Consider the following 19979-nt stretch of genomic DNA (forward strand, 5'->3'; position numbering starts at 1 on the left):
AGCCCAGTAACATGACCACGATACAAAAGCAATTGCTCGGGTAGCATAGCTGTTAACTGGTTTATAAGCTATTCACCATAGACTCTCCCTCCAGTGAGTCGGAGGTGAGACGAACGATATGGCTGTTGAGTAGTGATGTATTAGTTGTTGATTCTAATGCACCTGTACCCATTTGAGTAGCGCCAAGCGTTATGGCGAGCGCGTGAGGGTGAGTGGTTGCTGCGTCAAGTGAGTCTGACGAGTTTGGTTGCGGGTAGATGGCGCCACAACAGCTGTACGAAGGTTGAAGGTTCATCGCCCGAGGTCACCAATATGGCGGATTGAGATGTGCGAGGTTAGAACCTGGGACCTTGTGGTTCGCAGCCCAGTAACATGACCACGATACAAAAGCAATCGCTCGGGTAGCGTAGCTGTTAATTGGTTTATAAACTATTTACCACAGTCTATACACCAAATTTCATCCGTCGGCCGCAGCATTTATTTGAATTATCATTTTCACAGATAAATAGACAGACATAATTCAAAAATGTATTTTTTTTTACTTTCTCGTATGCGTAGTACAGAGAAAGTACAGGAATCGTCAAAAAATTTGAACTGGAGATTTTAATGAATCTCCATATTTTAGATCTCGCCGTTTTTGGAAAATTTCTGTCTGTCTTTGTGAAAGATAACTCTAAAACTCTTTGAGCTGGACGGATGACATTTGGTATATGCTCTTTATAGCAAATTTGTATAATTCCACCAAATTTTGTGCAAGTACAATTCAGAGGAAGTCTGTCTGTCCGACTCTTCTAGTATAAGTCAGCACGGTAACTACAGAACGAAGAGATCTAGATAAATAAAATTCTATGCGCAGAATCAACATCTATAGTTTAAACACCTATCGAATTTTGAGCCAAATCCAGCGAAAGGTTGATTGTTCTGTTGGACAGTTACTTTTATGGAGGTATCATGTGTGAAGGTATCATGTAGGCATGATACCTCCAAAACGTAATTATTTAAGCACATCAAATTTGGTATGGGATTTTGTGACTACAAATGTAATTGTGGGTCAAATTTTTGTTTCAATTGGGTGGGAAGAAGTCATTTACAACAAAAATTTGATTTTTGGATACTATTAATGTGACGCCAGAGATTAATTGTCAAATAACACGCCAAGGATGGCACGATAGATCCAGCAAAAATGTTAAATTCTCGCCAAAGGTTAATATTTCGTAACTATTGAACGCCAATGCTGTGTAAGGCATTTTCAAGGTAACACCTTCATGCGAGAAAGTTTGGAGGAGACCACTCCAGCTAGTTGAACTCTGGGAGTTCGGAAACATAAAGCGTCACCAAAATTGAGTTTGATTTTTTTTTAGTAGACAAGGTAATAATATCTTTATCTAAATATTTCCTTTAAGAAGTTATACATAATGCAAATCGTTGGGTGGGTTATATTTATTCATCTTATTGAATCATTCTAGAGAGTACTCATTATTCAAAAGATAGTTACAATTAATATGATAACAATATGTAGTTTCCATTATTTCATTCTGACATTTCTTAACACGTTAATAATGTTACATAGCAGTTATATAAATAAACGATGTTTTAAAAGAGTATATATTAAATAGAATCCTTTTTTATTGGTATATTCTGTAAATAAAATTTAATTTTTACTTGGTCTCTTAAATAAATGGTCCACGTGATGGCTGACTTACCTTGTGATCATCCTGGAATTGTTCAATAAGTAATTTCCAGTTATGCTCATCGTAGTTCACTCTGTAATAGCCAACCTCCTGAATGTTGGCCACGACCCAGTGATTTTTACCAGGAAGGCCACTAAGACTGCCTACAAATATACAGAAAAAATTTTGATTGATTTCCTTGAAAATGATATAAAAGTAAACACTTTCTCCATTTAAAAGTGCTTTTTTTTTTTCTTTCAATCTATACTTATATAAAGCTCAATGTGTGTGTGTGTGTGTGTTGGCGCTCTACAGGCCAGACCGTTTGATCTACAACTACCAAATTTGGTACATGTATACCATGGACGTCGGGAATGTGCATCTGGAGTCCCTTTTTTGAATTTTTAATTAGAATTTTAATTATTATTTAAAAACTAACTTTCCCGCCAAAAAAATCTTCATTTTCCCCACCACCAAATGAATAAGGCTTCAGTTTTTTTCCCCACACTAATACGGCTATGCTTAAGATTTTTCGGCCGATTATTTCAAACGATTCTGTTTATTTTCTTAATGTTTGATGCATTTAAAATTAAACATTGCTAATGAATCGATCTTTCAGATTCATTCTGAAGTACTTTTGAATTAAAATAAAACAGAATAAAGGAAATTAAAAATTTCCAATCTGCATAGCGTTACCCCAACTGGCGCATTTGCGTTACCGTAACTGACGTTGAAAATTCACGCATGCGCATTGTGTTCTGATTGTTGTGACTGATTGCGGACTAAATAAATTATTTTTAAATTAGTTGCCTGCTTTTGTAATTAAATTGTATTTGTGTTATTTTTATATATATATTTTTTGTATATGCTTATAGTTTTAAGTACATCGTTTTTTAAGTAGTTTTTTTAATCTGTTTTCAACCGATTATTTAATACGATTCGTTTTATTTTCTGAGTGTTTGATGGATTTAAAATTAAACATTGCAAATTAATTGATCTGGTCATGAGGAATCTGAGAAAGTTTGGTTGACAAATTCTTGAAATATTACATAAATTAAGAAAGATATTCTTTAGTGCCCATAAGGTTTAAACGCTCAGTGACTCTGTTTTCAGTAATCTTATTACAAAAAAATACTTTGTTTCAGTAAAAAATATCTTTATATTAATTGCAGATTAATCCTTTCCACTTTAATTTAAAGTATAAATTCTACGGGAACTAACAAAAAATTACAGAGATACATATTACGTTATGACTGAAGGCCTTTATAATATTATGAGTGAATTATATGACTATTAAAATTTAGATTTAAAAAATATTTTGATGAAGAAGCTATGAAAGTAGGAATTGCATAAAATATTTAATTATTAAAATTTTAACGAACATTAAGATTGGCGAACCGGCTGGTCGCCAAATGCGGCTAGTATTACATAAAGCAAAAATTTCTATTTACTTTCGAATGGTTTAAAAATTTATTTTAGAATAGCTACTATACCCTCGTATTCGTCTGCGTCAATTTGTTGTATAAATATGTAAAAAGCTAAATACATATTATTTTAGGTTATAAGTTTTCTTATGACGAATTAAAGCATTTTTTTAAATTCTTATATTCGACGTCTTAAGATGCTTTAGAACTATCAATGCGAATATTCCAGAATTTGGCAGCATAAATTTGTGTGTGGGAGAAATTTGAAGTTTCTGAACTGATACAGACATGTTTAAGACATAAAATTTTAAATTAAGAGAGCATCAATTTTAAAAGAAAATAATCTAAAAAAATTCTTTGGTTTCGAATATTTAATATTTCTTTGATTTATTACTTGATGTAGTAGTATAACGTAGATTTTTCAATATTAATAGCTACTTAACAAAAAACAAAATATATGAAGAAAATTTAAAAAATAATTTTTCTGCAATGTTATGTTCTAAAGTTTGGCGGAAAAACTAAAATTAATAAACCCCTTTTTCACCCATTTTAGCGGGCTGTATAAATATTGTAATAGTGTAGTTAATTTTTCTAAGTGCTACGGAACGAGTGTGCCAAATTTTATTTGAGTTGCTAATTGTATATAGTTTAAACAAACAAATAGGCCGGCGTCCTGGCATAAGGATAGCGCGTCTTCCCCATGATTAGGGCGTCCCGCTTAGGGCATGGTTGTTCTTCTGTGTTCTATCTGTGAGTAGTGTGAATGTGCCCCCCTGTAAAAAGGGGTTGTGCAAGCGAATGTGATGCATGAAGTAGTTAAGTCGTACTCTTGGCCCTAGTTCGCGCAACTGAAAAAACAAGAGATGCTCACAGGGCTTAAATCGCTGACGGATAACTGTCAGCAGGCTTGTAAAGTGCCATAAGTCATAACACAACAACAAACAAATCGACACTTAATTTTATTTCTAGGTAACATCTAAATTTCTTACCAAATGTAAGGGAATTGAGTTAAAATACTTTCCCCCATATAGGTGTACTGTTTTAGCTAACACTGGAAGGCAACAATTTGTGGAGTTATCATCAATTAATACCAAGGTATGAACTGTTAGAAACCCTTGGATTAATTAATATTTCCATAATATTAAATCCAAAAACTTCTGGCTTTCACAGTCAGCCAATGAACTAAGAATTCATAATCTTGAGAGAAAACAAAAAGACAACAAACGAAATACAACATATTAAAAGGGAAATGGTACTTCAATTACGGCAATAAAAGTCAAGATACGTGTTAACATCTGTTAACATTGATGGAAAGGGAATCCTAAGGGTTTTTGAACTCGCACCAGGTTGTAAGAAATAAAAATGAGAGATAAGTTTAAATGCCGTTCTAGAATGATAAACAGAAGGGAGACTGAAAAATCGATGAAAAATCAGACAGCAAAAAATTGTTTCATTAAGTTTAAAATCCCGAGGTTCTAACCAGAGTACATCAGCTTGTGATTTCATAAGATATATTTTAAGAATTATTTCTGGACAGTCCGAACTAAAAGGGTCTAATATTATCGAATTCATCATTAAATTACAGGATTCATATAGAATAGAGATATGTGGAAATTAATAAGTTAAAATCTTAATGAAAGATACATTGGAATTCAATAATTTGTTGGGTATGACTATGTAATATTGAATATACGAGAGGCATTAAAAACAAAGATTTGAATGTGCCAGTAATATAATGCGTAATTCAAACAGCATACAAACTGCTTAATACTTTAGGAAATTTTAAAATAAATTTCAGTACAATACAATACATTCTTTACTTGTATATGACATTATTTTACATCTATATATATCAATTTCTTCAACAAGTCATCTCTAAGAAATAAAATACCCCTTACCATTGGTTTTGTGAAGCCACATCTTTGTGTTTGGAGTCCAATCAGGATTCAGACCATCGGTATAAGTAAAGGGAATCTCCCAAGCGCTTCTATTAAAAAAAATTATATATATATATATATATATATATATATATATATATATATATATATATATATATATATATATATATATATATATATATATATATATATATATATATATATATATATATATATATATATATATATATATTGTAATGTGGATGTTATAAACAACTGTCTTGGCACAAATAAACGGATGCATTATTAATTTAATTGAAAGCAGAATAACAATAAGAATTTTTATTATTTAATCGAAATTTTACATTGAATAATGCAAAAACACTGAGTTATAAAAACGAGTGTGAAATATTAATGTTTTGAATTTCATTATAATAGCGGAAAATGTTATAACAAATTAAATATTTTAAAATGCTTATCAAAAATGAAAGAAAAATGTCCATTAAACAATTGCCAAATTTAAATATTTATGCAGTGAGGGAATCCTATGATATAGCTTTCGAATGAAGAATCTATCTAAAGTTTAAAAAACTCTAAATAGAAAATTACTCAAATATCAAAATATTCCATCATTTAAAAAAATCGAAATTTCGAAAAATCCTCAAGAGGTTACATTTCTTACCCCTCAGTGTTTCAGACAACAAATAGCTGCACACTCATATATAAAATAAAATAGTAATATACGTCTTAAGATAATCATTAACTATATATACCTAGTATTATAACTATTATACTAGTAGTAATAATTATATTGTAATTAATTAATTATAGTAATTAATTATATTACCTAGCACATAAATTCAAATCTCTTCATATTATTAAAGTTCTTCATGGTAAAGAGCTTCATAATTTTACTAAACATTTCATATTCTTATTGAAAAAATAATTAAAGGGGGTTTGAACTCACGTGTCCATGGCACCACCCTTTTCGAGCAGGAACCGGACTTGCTGGACGGTAGCTGTGCCTGCTGAATAGTCTCGGATAACACTGACCACAGGGTATCCAGTCTGTAATGTCCAGGAATCCATCACTTTCTTTACATCGATGCGATCTGCACCGTTCTTCTGAATCTGTAAAATAACAGCACCGGTGAATATAAACCGTCTAAAATTTCTTATGCCAGTTTCAGGAGAGAGGAGCTGGAATTTCAGTCAGAAAATTATTTGTGTAAACCTTTTACATACTTCACATGTTTACTGACGAGGAAAAAAATAAACTTCAGTTAAACCTTTTTAATAAGTCGTTCAAAGGACATCCCAAAACGACATATTAAGAAGAAAGATGAACGATCTAAACATGATAAACTACTCATATTACTTACACAACATGCATGTGTAGATATAGGGGAAGAAATTTAACTGAAAAGTACAATATTATGAACAGAATTTTGAATATCTTTTCGCCAGTGTTTTGAGAGATAAAACAAATTCGAAATTTATCTAAAGTGCTCGTTGAGTCTTTAAAGGAATGTGGAATAACTCCTCACATTCGTCTCCGTTTTTTAAATTAGTATCAGACAATTTCTCTTCTATTAATTCGAAAATCATGACCCCCCCCCCAATGCCGGTAACTAGTCATCAATAGCACTTCTAACCGATATATTACATGCAATGCAGTATCAACAAATTGTTGGAGAACAGACATTTCCGGATATTTCAAATAATCAAAACACATATTTTTAAATACTATTCAAAATTATTTAATAGAAATTTAATATTGATTAAATACATATATAGGTGAAATATAAATTAATATTATTTGTTAGATATTTATAATTTTTTTTCCATTTTTTTTAGGCTAATTTAACATTAAAAACGTTTAACATCATTTTCATCATCATTTCGTTTTAACATCAAAAAACTCTCCTAAAACGTTTTTGCTATGAAGAGTAACTCCAGCGTTTTTATATAAGCCGCGGTGGCCTGGTGGTAAGGTCTCGGCTTGACAGCCGTAGGGTTTCAAGTTCGAGACCCGATTGCTCCGAAGAACTGTCGTGTCAGGCGGTCTGTTGCACGTTAAATCCGTCATGCCAAACGTCCTTCCGATGGTGTGGTGTGGAGAGGGGGGTGCCAGATCAGGTGTCGTCTTCGTCATCTGACAGAGGTTCAAAATGACGAGGTCCGTGCCAAAATGGCCCTTGTGTTGCTTTACAACGGGACGTTAATATAACTAAACTAAAACCAATGTTTTTATATTCATGTTGAAACAAAAATTCCGTTTCTTTTTCTTTTCTTTTTTTTTTTATTTTGCTAAAAAATTCTTTTGCTATTAGCTTTGTTGTGAGGCAGAATTCCAGAAGAGAGTATTTTCGCGGTTTTTTAGTTTTGCGTATATACCCGTTCGTAGTTTTTCACTATATATCTGTTAATTCCGGAATTTTCATCTAATTTCTATAGAAATTACGGGAATTCCGCAGGTACTGAGGATACGTATCAGAATCACATTTCACATTCTTTTCGAAAGTGACTTCGAAATCAGCGTGGGAAACGATGTATAACTGAAACTTTACATCATATAAATAAAATTATTTATCATTAGAATGGGTATAAATGAATCGGAATGTGAAATGACGTATAAATGAGAGACGCATAAATGGTGCTTTATTGAATAAAAATAAGGAAAAAAATTGCGAAATTCCATTAAGAATCGAAACGGTGTGTGGAATGTTACTACAACTTATACTCTTAAATAATAGGAATAAATCAGGTTAAAACAAACCAACACACTAGTGGGGTTTCACTGTGCAATAATTAAAATCTTTAAATTCTGAAACATGAAAATAACTTATAAATAGAATACATTTTATAACTTGATTAAGAAGGGGTTTAAAACAAAATGTATAAAACAATCACAATTATTCAAAAATTGAAACCTAGTAATTCAAAAGGAACATTTAGTGCATTTTACATTTATCATTTCCCGGATTTTATTCTAAAACGCTTTGATGCTGAATAAGACAATTAATAAAAAAGTTTCTGTCTGATTGGAGATTTATAATTCGTAAAACAAACGATAATTGTAAATTTTGTTATTTGTGTTGTGATTTATGGCACTTTACAAGCTCACCGACAGTTATCTGTCAGCGATTTAAGCCGAATGAGCGTCTCTTGTTTTTACAGTAGTGCCAATTAGGGCCAAGAGTACGACTTACCTACTCACACATCACAATCCTTTTTACGGAGCGGACTTCATTCATGCATTTCAATCACTCAACCACAGATGGTAACTTAGACCTGAATCAGAGAACAATCACCTCTGAACCAGTACCCCCAGACAGTATTGACGTGGAGACCAGAGGATTTTGTGACCACGACAGATTTATACGTGCGCCAGCCACCCCACACACGGAGAGTCTTCGGCCGGCGGGGTTCGAATTCGCAACCCAAGGGATGCGAATCCAATGCACTACCAACTAGGCTACCCTGGCCTCATTTTGTTATTTAATAATACAGATGAAATGATTTATGTAGAAATATAGAATTATGTAGAAATAAGGAAACACAGTGAAAATGACCTTGTTTGTTAGAAAAAAATGTCAGATAAATAGCTAAGATAAACACAGTCAAAAAAATGTATCTTTCAAAAAGCAAAGACATTTTTCGCCTAAAGTTTTATATCTCAAAAAATGCTTATCTATTTTCATTACAGAGAAAAGCAAGCATGCTTTTTTTAGATTTTCATGAACTTAAGGCATGCATGGAGAGAAAAAAAACAACAAAAAGTTTACATTTCCAGCAAAAAGTTGGAATATAATCAATAAGGGAAATTATGGTAATCAACTTTTTCTTTCAACGGAATTAAAAGGTGGCTATCATTGTTACAGAGAAATTGTTGATTCTAAAGCTTCGGTTGAATTATACAAGATGGAGAAGCCACGGAAGTTTCTAGCATTATAATGTGATAGTAGAGAATTACAAGGAAATTTTTACAACAAAAGATAAAAGGTCGTATTCAAAACAAGCTCCTTGAACTGTAGCAAAAATACTAACTTCATCGTGACAGTGCAAGGCCATTTTCCGCAAGATCATTTGAATAGAAAATGAAAGTGATACGAGTCTTACTGAAAAACACCCTTGTCAATTTGTTTTTCTTCTTCTCTATAACAAGTTATTAGATAATATTTAGAAATGAAAACAGCACCTTGAAAATTTTCGGGTATTCTTATTTATACTGAATGATAATGATGTATATGAACATAGCTATTGCCCTATCATGATCATATCTTGTGATTTCAAAAACGCTACTAGGCATTCAAGTAGGAAATATTTTGTGTGTGTTTGTTAGGTGCGAAAGAGCTGATTGAACATCTGGAGAAGAGATTTTTTAAATGCGTGACTGTATGGCGTCTATCACTTTTTCAGCAATGAAATTTGACATACAAGTAGTAGTAATGGTGGTGAAATGCAGCTCTAAAGCCTGAATTTTAAAATATAATATAGAAAAGTTTTTATTTAACATTTTTTTGTTTTATTTAACATTTTTTGCACATATTTGTCCATGATATCGCTTCTAATAATGATCGAAAATCGGTGTATCACCGAAGAGCATGAACTTTGCCGTTCTTTTAAAAAAATTGTTTAAAATTCCTGACATAATTTATCGAATTTTGAGAGATTTTTAAGAAATAACAACTTTACTTGAAAAAGTTTAGAAATTAAATAAAAGTTCTTGCGTTCTATATTTAAATACCATTATATTTCCAAATGTATTGATGTTACTAATCGGAAATTTCTCTGTAATTTAAAACAAGAAAACTTGTAATAATTCTTTGATTTTAAGTTCAATTTTTCTTTCCTCATGAGTTCAAAAATTTTTTGCGCATATCCGCGGGGATCGGCATTTGGAAATCAAGAGAAGGAATAGGGAAAATTATATCGGCATAGTTTAAATTCTAATAAAATCATTTGAAGAAACATTTCTAATTCCGTAATCTCTCCTTTGCAGCGCGTTTTTATCTTCAGATAATTGTTTTGATTTTTTTTCACTAGATGATACCATTATCAATAAGAGACGTGCAAAATCAATATGCTCACGAATTGCTTAAAATATTTTTTTTATTCCACTTATTATCAGAAACAGCTAACTTGACCAAATTGATCATAAATTAATAATTTATCCATGATACTGCAATTGATTTTGGCTCTTCAACTATATTAACAGCATCAGCTGTCAGAAAAGCGAGTGAGAGAATCAAATATTGAAACCAGCTGTTAACTGTTTTAAGAAATAAATTTAATGAGTTGGCTAATAATTAACACGCCTATATTGATTTGAAAATCTTTTATATCGACTTGGAGGAATGCACTTTCGGAAACAGCGAATGAATATTCAAAAAATTCTTAAAATCTTATTTTGAATAATGCATTGAAATGTAGAAAATAATTTTTTTTAAAACAAAAATCAAATTGATGAAAACAAAAATCGTCAAAAATTAAAGCACCGATATAAATACTTTTGAATAAATTTGAAATTAAACCATATTTGTAATATATTTTAATGCTTATTTAAGAATTTTATTTTTTTGATAATTATTGTAACTTTTCACAGCTCCATGCATTTATAACTTTTGCTCTGAGGACCGAATTCTTTATAGAATTTGTCACCTTAGTAAACAAATAATAGTTTGATTTTGAAAAAAAAAAAATTCATATCCTAAAATTTATTCTTCAGTACATTTCATTATTCATTCATGATATTTTTTATGGAATAAACTTATAACCAATCTTTTTCAATTCTTTTAACAAATGCCATCTTTCATACTGAATGGAAATGAAATTCAAATAATTAATGTAATAAATTTAATTCACAATTAAATTGTGAATTTATTACAATATGCAGTTTTCGCAATTTTAAAAACAGAAAAAAAATATATAATTTCCGCAAGTGGTCGAAAGTTTGAAACACTAGGATATAAGAAAATAAGTGAAAAATAAATTTCGAATTTCTCTCTTTAGAAATATGCAACAAGAAAGTTAAATAAAAGAGTAAAAATAAAACGCTTCCAGCAAATATTGTCTCTTACTTTTTTTTATCAGTTCGACAAATTTTATCTAAAAATTTTTTAATTTAATGAATTAAATACGCATAATTCTGTTATCTAAATACAAACAGATATATTTTTCGTTGTTCAGAAAACTAGAAATTAAATTCTATATTTCTAAATTTTGATATGACGACAAAGAGATTATTTTTTCTATACAAATTACTTAATTCAAATAAATATATCTTGTTTAAACATTTCCTCATTCCCTAATTACTAGTTATTTATAGATTAGCACCTTTGACAACCAACTGGCTTACCTAGAAAATTGATTCTAATTATTTTCAATTAATATATTGTGGATAACTTATTTATTCTTCTCAGAAGAAAAAATGTGTAAGCATCAAGTTATGGACGACATTAAAGCCGTGCCTTTTTTAATAATCTTATAATTATTGTTTTCATTGTGCATATAAGCCAACCGAAAAGAGTCAAGCCCTATGACATCATAGCGCTTTTAATGTCATATTCATCTGTCTTTTGTAATACTGTTTCACTTTATTATTCATCATAAATAAACATTTAAAAAATCCTTTTTCATCTGCTTAAAACATAAAAATGATCATTAAAAAGGCTTTTTGATTAGACTAAATTACGTATGAATAAAAAAATATTTTTGTTAAAAAAATTTCAAAATGTTGTAAAAATTGTTTTTTAAATAACATTTCGAGAGTTATCGTGAAAAAAAAATCCCAAAATCTCATTTAATTTTTAATTAATTAAAATCTTAATCAAAATGTTTTTAAAAATCACCCTGCGTTACACATACCGACTTTTTAAAATATATCTATGCCAAAATTGGTAGTTTTAAGTCAAAAAGTCTGTCTTGCCGAAAGCCGCCACACCCGCAGCCCCCCCCACCACACAAACAAACAAGCATACACACACACACACACACAAACAAACAAACAAACGTACACACACACACTTCTTTCTGTATTATTAATTAGCCGTCTTTGGCGACCATTTGGTTGTTAGATTAATGGGTGATAAAAATCACAGTTAAATATGGTCCTTATAGTTTCTTTGGCAAAATGATTTTGGACAGATTTCTATCAATACTCATTTTATTTTAAAAGCCTCATGCAATTCTGTTCATTATACTGTACGTTTTCTAATTTACTGTCTGAATTTTAATACACCCAATTATATCACAAGAAAGTGAAACAGAATTTTAAAATGGTCTTTCGCATTTAAAAAAAATTTATCATTGTTTTATTCTAAAGTTAAATTTCAATTGTAAATAACAAACTTTCAAATATTTAATTAAAAGCATGCCTTATCTATTCAATATAAAAAAATAAATCGAATCTTCATATTTAAATCATTAACATTTAAAAAAACAGAATGAAATATTAGCAGCAGTATTTAAAAAATGAAATATATTGTAATAAAATAAATTAAAAACATTTTTTAAATCAATTGGAAGTAGAAAAAAAACATCCGACAGAAAACTGACATCATTGAAAATATATTTTTTATTTATTTAAAATGATTAAAAACCTTTTCAGTGCAATAATATTTTCGTAAGTTATCACAGAAGAACCCTCAACTTTAAATTTTAATTAAAATTCCATTTAGATTTTCTAAAAAGTATTGCTTTCAGTTGCACACTCCAACATATATATATGCAAAATTAATAGTTCAACATCTAAAGGTTTGGTTTGTAGAGCGTCAATACCAACACACATATAGAACCATTGATAAACATAAATACGCGTAAATGCTTTTTATCTTAATTATTATTAGAGCTCAGATTCATTCAAATAAAACTATTTTAAGTTCTGGCAAACTTATCTTAAAAATATACCATTTTGCCTTATATCAATAATTAGTTCATGGAGGTTAACGACACTTTTGAATACATGGATTCAATCAACCTACTCCATCATTCTAAATCATTAAGGAATTTAATTGAAAGAATTTCTTAGAAAATCTGAGCAAGACGAAACGGAAGAGTTTTTCAATATATCTCGAAAGATTCATTTACTTATACTTTTAAAAAAGTGCGACTCAGTGCTAATATAAAAAAGTAGAAAAGTTCATTGACTTCGTGCACTTTTTTTTTTTAATCCCTCAAATTCAAAATATGTAGGCAGCTTTCAAAAAGACATAAAAAAATTGCAGCGTTTGAATGAACGGAAATCGTGATTAAGAACTCATGTTAAAAATATGAACGAATATATTTCTAGAGTACTCTTTCATATTTGTGTGATTTGTCAAAAAAATCCCCCTTTAAATATGAAAAGTTTGAAATCAAGATGCAAAAAGAAAATTGTATTTTTATATATATTAAAAATACTATGTGGGAGGGCACAGCGCTTTTAACAGACGATTTTTCAATCAAATAAAAAAAAATATGGGATTCATATATAGTTTCGTACAGTGCAGCTGATGCCAATGCTGTGATAGAAAAGTTGACTAAATATCTATCCACTACTTTGAATTACTAACATAGAAATTTTTTTTCTCAAAAAATTGTTGTTTATTCCTGCATTGTTTGTATTTTACAAAGCCACCTTTTTTTCTCCAGGAAACTCAAAACAAACTGACACGACCTGTCATCGGACCATCTTTCCAGAAATTTCAACTACCTTTTTTTGAAATCTGTAGAATAAATATGTTATTCACTTTCTTTTCTGCACGCATGAAATGTTTTTTTGTTTGTAAAAACTACCATTGTATCTGTAAAACCTGTTTAGTGCATTTCAGTAAAATTTGCTGTTTTGAACGATCAACATATCTGTACATGTGGGTAGATCACTGAAGAAAACAAAACTGTAATACCTGCAATTCTTTATTTCGTAGAAATTCGTGCGGTAATTTTATGCAAAATTCAATGAAGTTTAATTCACTAACGAATTAATTTGCTACTCCATGACTAATTTTCAGAGGACAAAATACATTTTTTAGCCTTATAATTTGGCCAAAAGTACTATACAATCTTCTCGCTAACAAGCGAAATTCAGTTTGTTTAATCAGGAAGAATTTTTTAAAATAATTTCAAATGCTTGTTTAAATTTTTCACCAACAATATTTATTAACATTAAATTATCTCATGTCTTTAGCAAAGTTGATTCCCGTCAAACGCAGTGGATGAAAAATGTAATTTAAAGGTGGGTTTACACTTAGCCAGTTGTAAGATTCCAGTTAGCCACGCATGCGCAATAAGAAGATTGTGCAAGCACTGAGATAGCAGACAATAGCATGTTTTTGTCCCGACGAGACAAGTACTTGCTACAGTACAGTTTTACAGTTTCTGTGCATGCTTGGTTTTGCTGGATGATTTAACCCCCGGGGGGCACCTAGGAATGAGGATGAGATGCTTCCGGCATGGTGGTTGGATCTCGCCACTCTGGAGGGTACATTAATAGGTGGGGGATCTGACTCCTACCATCAATGACGGGACGTACTTCCTTCGGGGAGGGTTGTACCGTGGCCGGTGATGGCCCTTAGGACTCAACCACAGTTCCCGTTAATGTTGCAGTTGCGGCGGTCCGGTCATTCAGTTTTTATGGTTTAAATCCGTGTGCCTTCGTGGCAGGGCAGAGAGTCAGATGGCTGACTTACTGGATGATTTGTAGTTGGCTGGGTGTAAACCCACCTTAAAACAATATTATCTTTATTTCGTGCTTTTCTGCAAGATGCATTACATTTTCTTAACCTTTATATATATAAAAAAATTAAAGTTCATAATAGCAAAAAGTGGTTAATTTATCTCTAAACGATTGTGGCGATTAGTTTTTTTTTCCTCCAAACAAAACCGGTCGCTTCGTCCTGCTAGAAATAACTTCAGAATCATAAACTATTTCTGTATTAATTATGTTGTAAAAAATCATTTCTCACAAAAAAATAAGCTTATGCCGTATAATTAAGAATATTTCTGACATTATACGGAGAAAAGAATATGTGTCGATCAAACGAATGATATGGAATACAATGATTTCAAATAAGATCAAATAGAAATTAACAGACTGATATAATTTTCTTCTATTGAATCAAATATTTACCACTGTACTGTATTCTTGTTCTCTTTTGAATGCAGATAAATTTTATGGCCATGTATATGGAAACAATATGGGCATATTATAGGTGTTTCTTTTGTTTCAGGACTCACGAATGTAAAAGATAAGACCTCTTCCCTTTGGCTCAAACTGCAAATCCCGCATCCAGAATTTGGTAAAGGTTTACAAGTTTGGCATTGAAATTCAATTTCATCTATGTAAGTTGTATTTTTGTGCTATCGAGTATACATACACACCAATAACTCTTTGATACATTTGGTCCAGAATTTGGCACATATTCCATAAATTAATTGATAAAACTATATGTTAGGCGTTATCCTAAATCGTTGCATTTTTGTACTATCGCGTTCACATGTACATGCATGTCATTTTGTAATCCAGATATCTATTGCAACCAGAATTACCACTGAAATGGGATATGGACGGATATAATGCCATCCTATTCACCGATAGTAGTAATCCTAAACATTATCTTACTAATTCAATGGGATACGGACTGACATCAACTCACCTCATAACATTGCTACTTATAATCATTTGGATTATGTTAGTTATTTGAAAGGCATATGGACAGAAATGAGATCACCTCGTTTACCAATAACTTAACTATTCAGATTATTTTATAATCGAGTGGGATAAGGGCGGACATTAAACCACCTAATTCTCTCTATAGTTGTAACCATTTAAATTATTTTATCAGTAGAATGGACGTGGGTATAGATAATGCCACCTCGTTTCACCGATAGCAGTAACAATTAAGATCATCTAACTAATTTAATAGGATATGGACGGGCATCAAACCACCTCATAACACCCATACCTATAATCATACGAACCATGTTATAGATTTGAAAGACATATGAACAGAAATAATGCCACCTAGTTTCCCGATAACTTTGATCATTCAAGTTATTTTAGTCAGTTAGGATACTGACGAACATAAAACCATCTCATGTCCTCGATATTTATAGCAACTCGAATTATCATTTAAATAGGACATGAATGGACATAATACTATCTCGTTTCACGGATGTCAGTAACCATAAGGTTATTTTACCAATCTAATGGGATAAAGAAGAATATCAAAGTACCTCATACTACCTATACCTATAGCACTTGGGTTATCTTATCCATCTCAATGGAATAAGGATGAGATAAAAATTACCTCTTATTACCAATATCTATAACTACTTGGATTATCTTATTTACTTCAATGAGATAAAAACGGATATCAAAATACTTCTTACTACCAATATCTACAACCACTTGGATTATCTTATCCGTTTCAATGAGATAGAAAGACATAATGCCATCTCGTTTTACTGATGCCTGTAACCAGTTGGATTATCTTATCCGTTTCAATGGGATAGACAGACGTAATGCCATCTCGTTTTACTGATGCCTGTAACCACATGGATTATCTTATCCGTTTCAATGGGATAGGCAGACATAATGCCATCTCGTTTTACTGATGCCTGTAACCAGTTGGATTATCTTATCCGTTTCAATGGGATAGACAGACATAATGCCATCTCGTTTTACTGATGCCTGTAACCACATGGATTAACTTATCCGTTTCAATGGGATAGACAGACATAATGCCATCTCGTTTTACTGATGCCTGTAACCACATGGATTATCTTATCCGTTTCAATGGGATAGACAGACATAATGCCATCTCGTTTTACTGATGCCTGTAACCACATGGATTATCTTATCCGTTTCAATGGGATAGACAGACATAATGCCATCTCGTTTTACTGATGCCTGTAACCACATGGATTAACTTATCCGTTTCAATGGGATAGACAGACATAATGCCATCTCGTTTTACTGATGCCTGTAACCACATGGATTATCTTATCCGTTTCAATGGGATAGACAGACATAATGCCATCTCTTTTTACTGATACCTGTAACCACATGGATTATCTTATCCAACTAAATGAGATATGGACAGACAAATAGACAAACTTTCATATCTTTGTTTGGCAGTTTCAGTGTGCAGGCTGAATTCTAAATTTTGTTCATCTAATTTGGTCCGTACCCGAGTTATCTCGTTAATATACAAACATTATAGCGAAAATATTTTATTACATTTCAATCAGATCTAAATCTTCCAGTCAGTAAGATGAGACGAAATTTTTTTATCGATTACCACCCTTTTTTTTTTCGCACTTCGTTAGGTGAATGTGAAGAGATAGCATACTTATAAGGGAAATGACATTCTACCTCATCTGGAAAGTTAATCGAAAAGCCAACGCATCTAAATGAGGGAGATTGTTCAATTTATAAAAATACATCAGAAACAGAAAAGGATTTGATGCTCCTCCACAAATTAGTTTTCGGAAAGAAATTACTTTTCGGTCTCAGAGGGAGGTGAGTTCTCATAAGCTTGAGGGTTTGCTTATTTTCGCGAATTCTGTCTTTTGAACAAACGAATATAAATAGAATATAGTAGAGTTTAAAGTAATTAAATAAGTTAATAGAAACTATTTTTAAAAGCAATATTTTATTAATGTATTAAAAATAGAGTTATTTCAATTATTTTCTACATACTTTTTTCTTTAATTTATAATTCATTTCTATAAAATAGGATGGAATCTTGAAATCAATATTATCTCAAATTTACTATCAGATGGCTACATACGCTATAGAACCAAGATTCTACAAAAGTAATTTATTAAGACTGAAAATAAATTTCAAAAGTCATTAAAATAACGTGGTGTCATAAAGAATACATAAGTGTAATTTTTAAAAATTTTTTTAGCATATTAGGAAGTGGGGATAAATAAAATAAATCAGATTAAATAAAAGTTTATGGTAATAAAAATACCTTAGAGAATAAATTACAGTAAAAAAGGCAATAGTGCATCGTCAACTAAATAACAAGCAATACTGCATAAGATATTCAATAAATTACCTTTTAATGTTTGCCATCTTAATATATTTGCATTTAACGTTTGATTATAATATATTTACATTGAACATTTGATTTCCCACTTTTTAATGGTATTTTAGTGAAAGCTTATAAGCCACTTAACAGCTACGATGCACGAGCGTTTGCTTTTGTATTGTGGTCATGTTACTGGGCTGCGAACCACAAGGTTCCAGGTTCTATCCTCGCTCGTTACAACCCGCCACAGTATTAAATAAACAGCTTTCAATTAATCACAGCTATGGAACTCATTATTAAATTTTTCAAATAACTGATTTATAACTAAACATTCTTATCTGTTTTTTGGATAATTTAGTTTCAAATTTTAAAATTTTCTACATTTTGAGAGTATTAACTGAGAAGACCTAATGGTTTAAGGTTTTGAATGAGTAGCTTTTAAATATTACATTAACCAGTTAACTGCATTCGGATCTCCATTTTGGTACGGTCATTCTGTGTACACATTGTATAAAATAAAAATAAAAAATTACCATTTGATATAAAAATTGAAAACTTCAATAAGATGTATTACAAATTTTATTTAGTGATTAGTAAACATTTTTCTAAATAATACCAATCAGTCTTTTATAAATTTTAAAAGAAATTAGGTTAAATTTTTTTTGTACAGAAATTATTTCAAGTACAATATAGCTTTGCAGAACTGTACTGTAACTGTATATCGAGTATCGTATCTTTACTAACTGTAATCGTATCTTCACTAACTGTACTTAACTTGTATATCGAGATTTTCCTGTATTTTATTTGTATATTCCTTGAGAACGATTGTAACAAGATAAATAAAATATGAGAACTTTCAAGTTAATGGAAAATTTTTAGTTCGTGGGAACTACGTGATACTCATAAGTTTAAAAAAATCTTTCTTTGTGTTCTTTAACTATTGTCAACATTAACATTGGTCGGCTAACTGCAACACTTAATCATCTTTTCGAAAAAAAAATTCCTCAATACCAGCAACAGCATCAATTTTGCTACTTTGGAAAATCGTTGGCAATATTTTAGCGCAATTTTTAGATTTTTAATAACAATACTTTTTTCAACAATGAATTGTTAATTTTTTTAATCTACTAAAAATGAAATATTGTTCGAATTATTGTAATTTTCTCACAGAGTTTATTAAGCAATCATTTGTATTGCGTCCTATCGTGTATACACGTCATCACTTGATTTTGATTATGCAGTACATGATGAACTTTTAAAAATAAATTCCGCAGTTAACTGATTAAAATAATTGATTATTCAATTTCTTGAAAAACTGATATATAATCAGTTATTTTTTATTTAAATTCTTGATTATTCAGTTTCAAGTTTTAAAATTTTCTGACATTATCTGAATAGGTTTTAATCTGTTTTTTTCCCTACCCCTTTTCTAATAAGCTGGAGAATTAGTTATGAATTAATTCCAAATTATGTTGTGTTTTTTTTTCTCTGAAAAATAATAGTATATTTACTTTAAATATTTACATCCTCATTTAACAAATAACACGATTTACATCAACTTCTGTATATCATAAAGGAAAAAAGAAAATAAATTTTTTCTCGACCAATAAGAATAGCTTTGACTTCTTTTACGTCTGGTTTGAATATGAGACCATATGCTCATATAGACTTTTATTTCAGGTGTTATCAAGCAAACGAAAATTGCATTTCTCTTGGTAGTTGTTTTCTTAACCGCAAAGCAATAATTAGTCACCAAAAAAATCATTAATGTTATTTTTTTATTGTTCACTAATGGTGTCATGTACTCAGCAATTTCTAGTAAAAAAATTCGCGGCTGGTGGCCTTCTTGTATGGTCGCTCCTATGGAACTCGAGGGTCCCAGGTTCAAGACCCGATTCCACCAAAGAACCGCCGTGTAAGCAATTCTGGTGCACGTTAAATAGGTTAAGGCCAAATGCCCACCCGCTGGTGTGGTATGGAAGTTTG

General features: G+C 30.9%; 1 protein-coding gene across 1 annotated transcript in view; it reads right to left on the bottom strand.

Moving 5' to 3' along the window:
• LOC129974927 (aminopeptidase Ey-like) overlaps positions 1–19979 on the bottom strand; it is a 157903-nt gene that overhangs the window by 21378 nt on the left and 116546 nt on the right. The window contains exons 9-11 of the mRNA XM_056087727.1: positions 5939–6102; positions 4993–5081; positions 1704–1834 (exon numbers count right to left, since the gene is read on the bottom strand). Of these exons, the coding sequence (XP_055943702.1) occupies positions 1704–1834; positions 4993–5081; positions 5939–6102 (384 nt within the window). The remainder of the gene's footprint in view (positions 1–1703; positions 1835–4992; positions 5082–5938; positions 6103–19979) is intronic.

Source organism: Argiope bruennichi, chromosome 7 (genome assembly GCF_947563725.1).
Source record: "Argiope bruennichi chromosome 7, qqArgBrue1.1, whole genome shotgun sequence".
NCBI classification, from domain to species: Eukaryota; Metazoa; Arthropoda; class Arachnida; order Araneae; family Araneidae; genus Argiope; species Argiope bruennichi.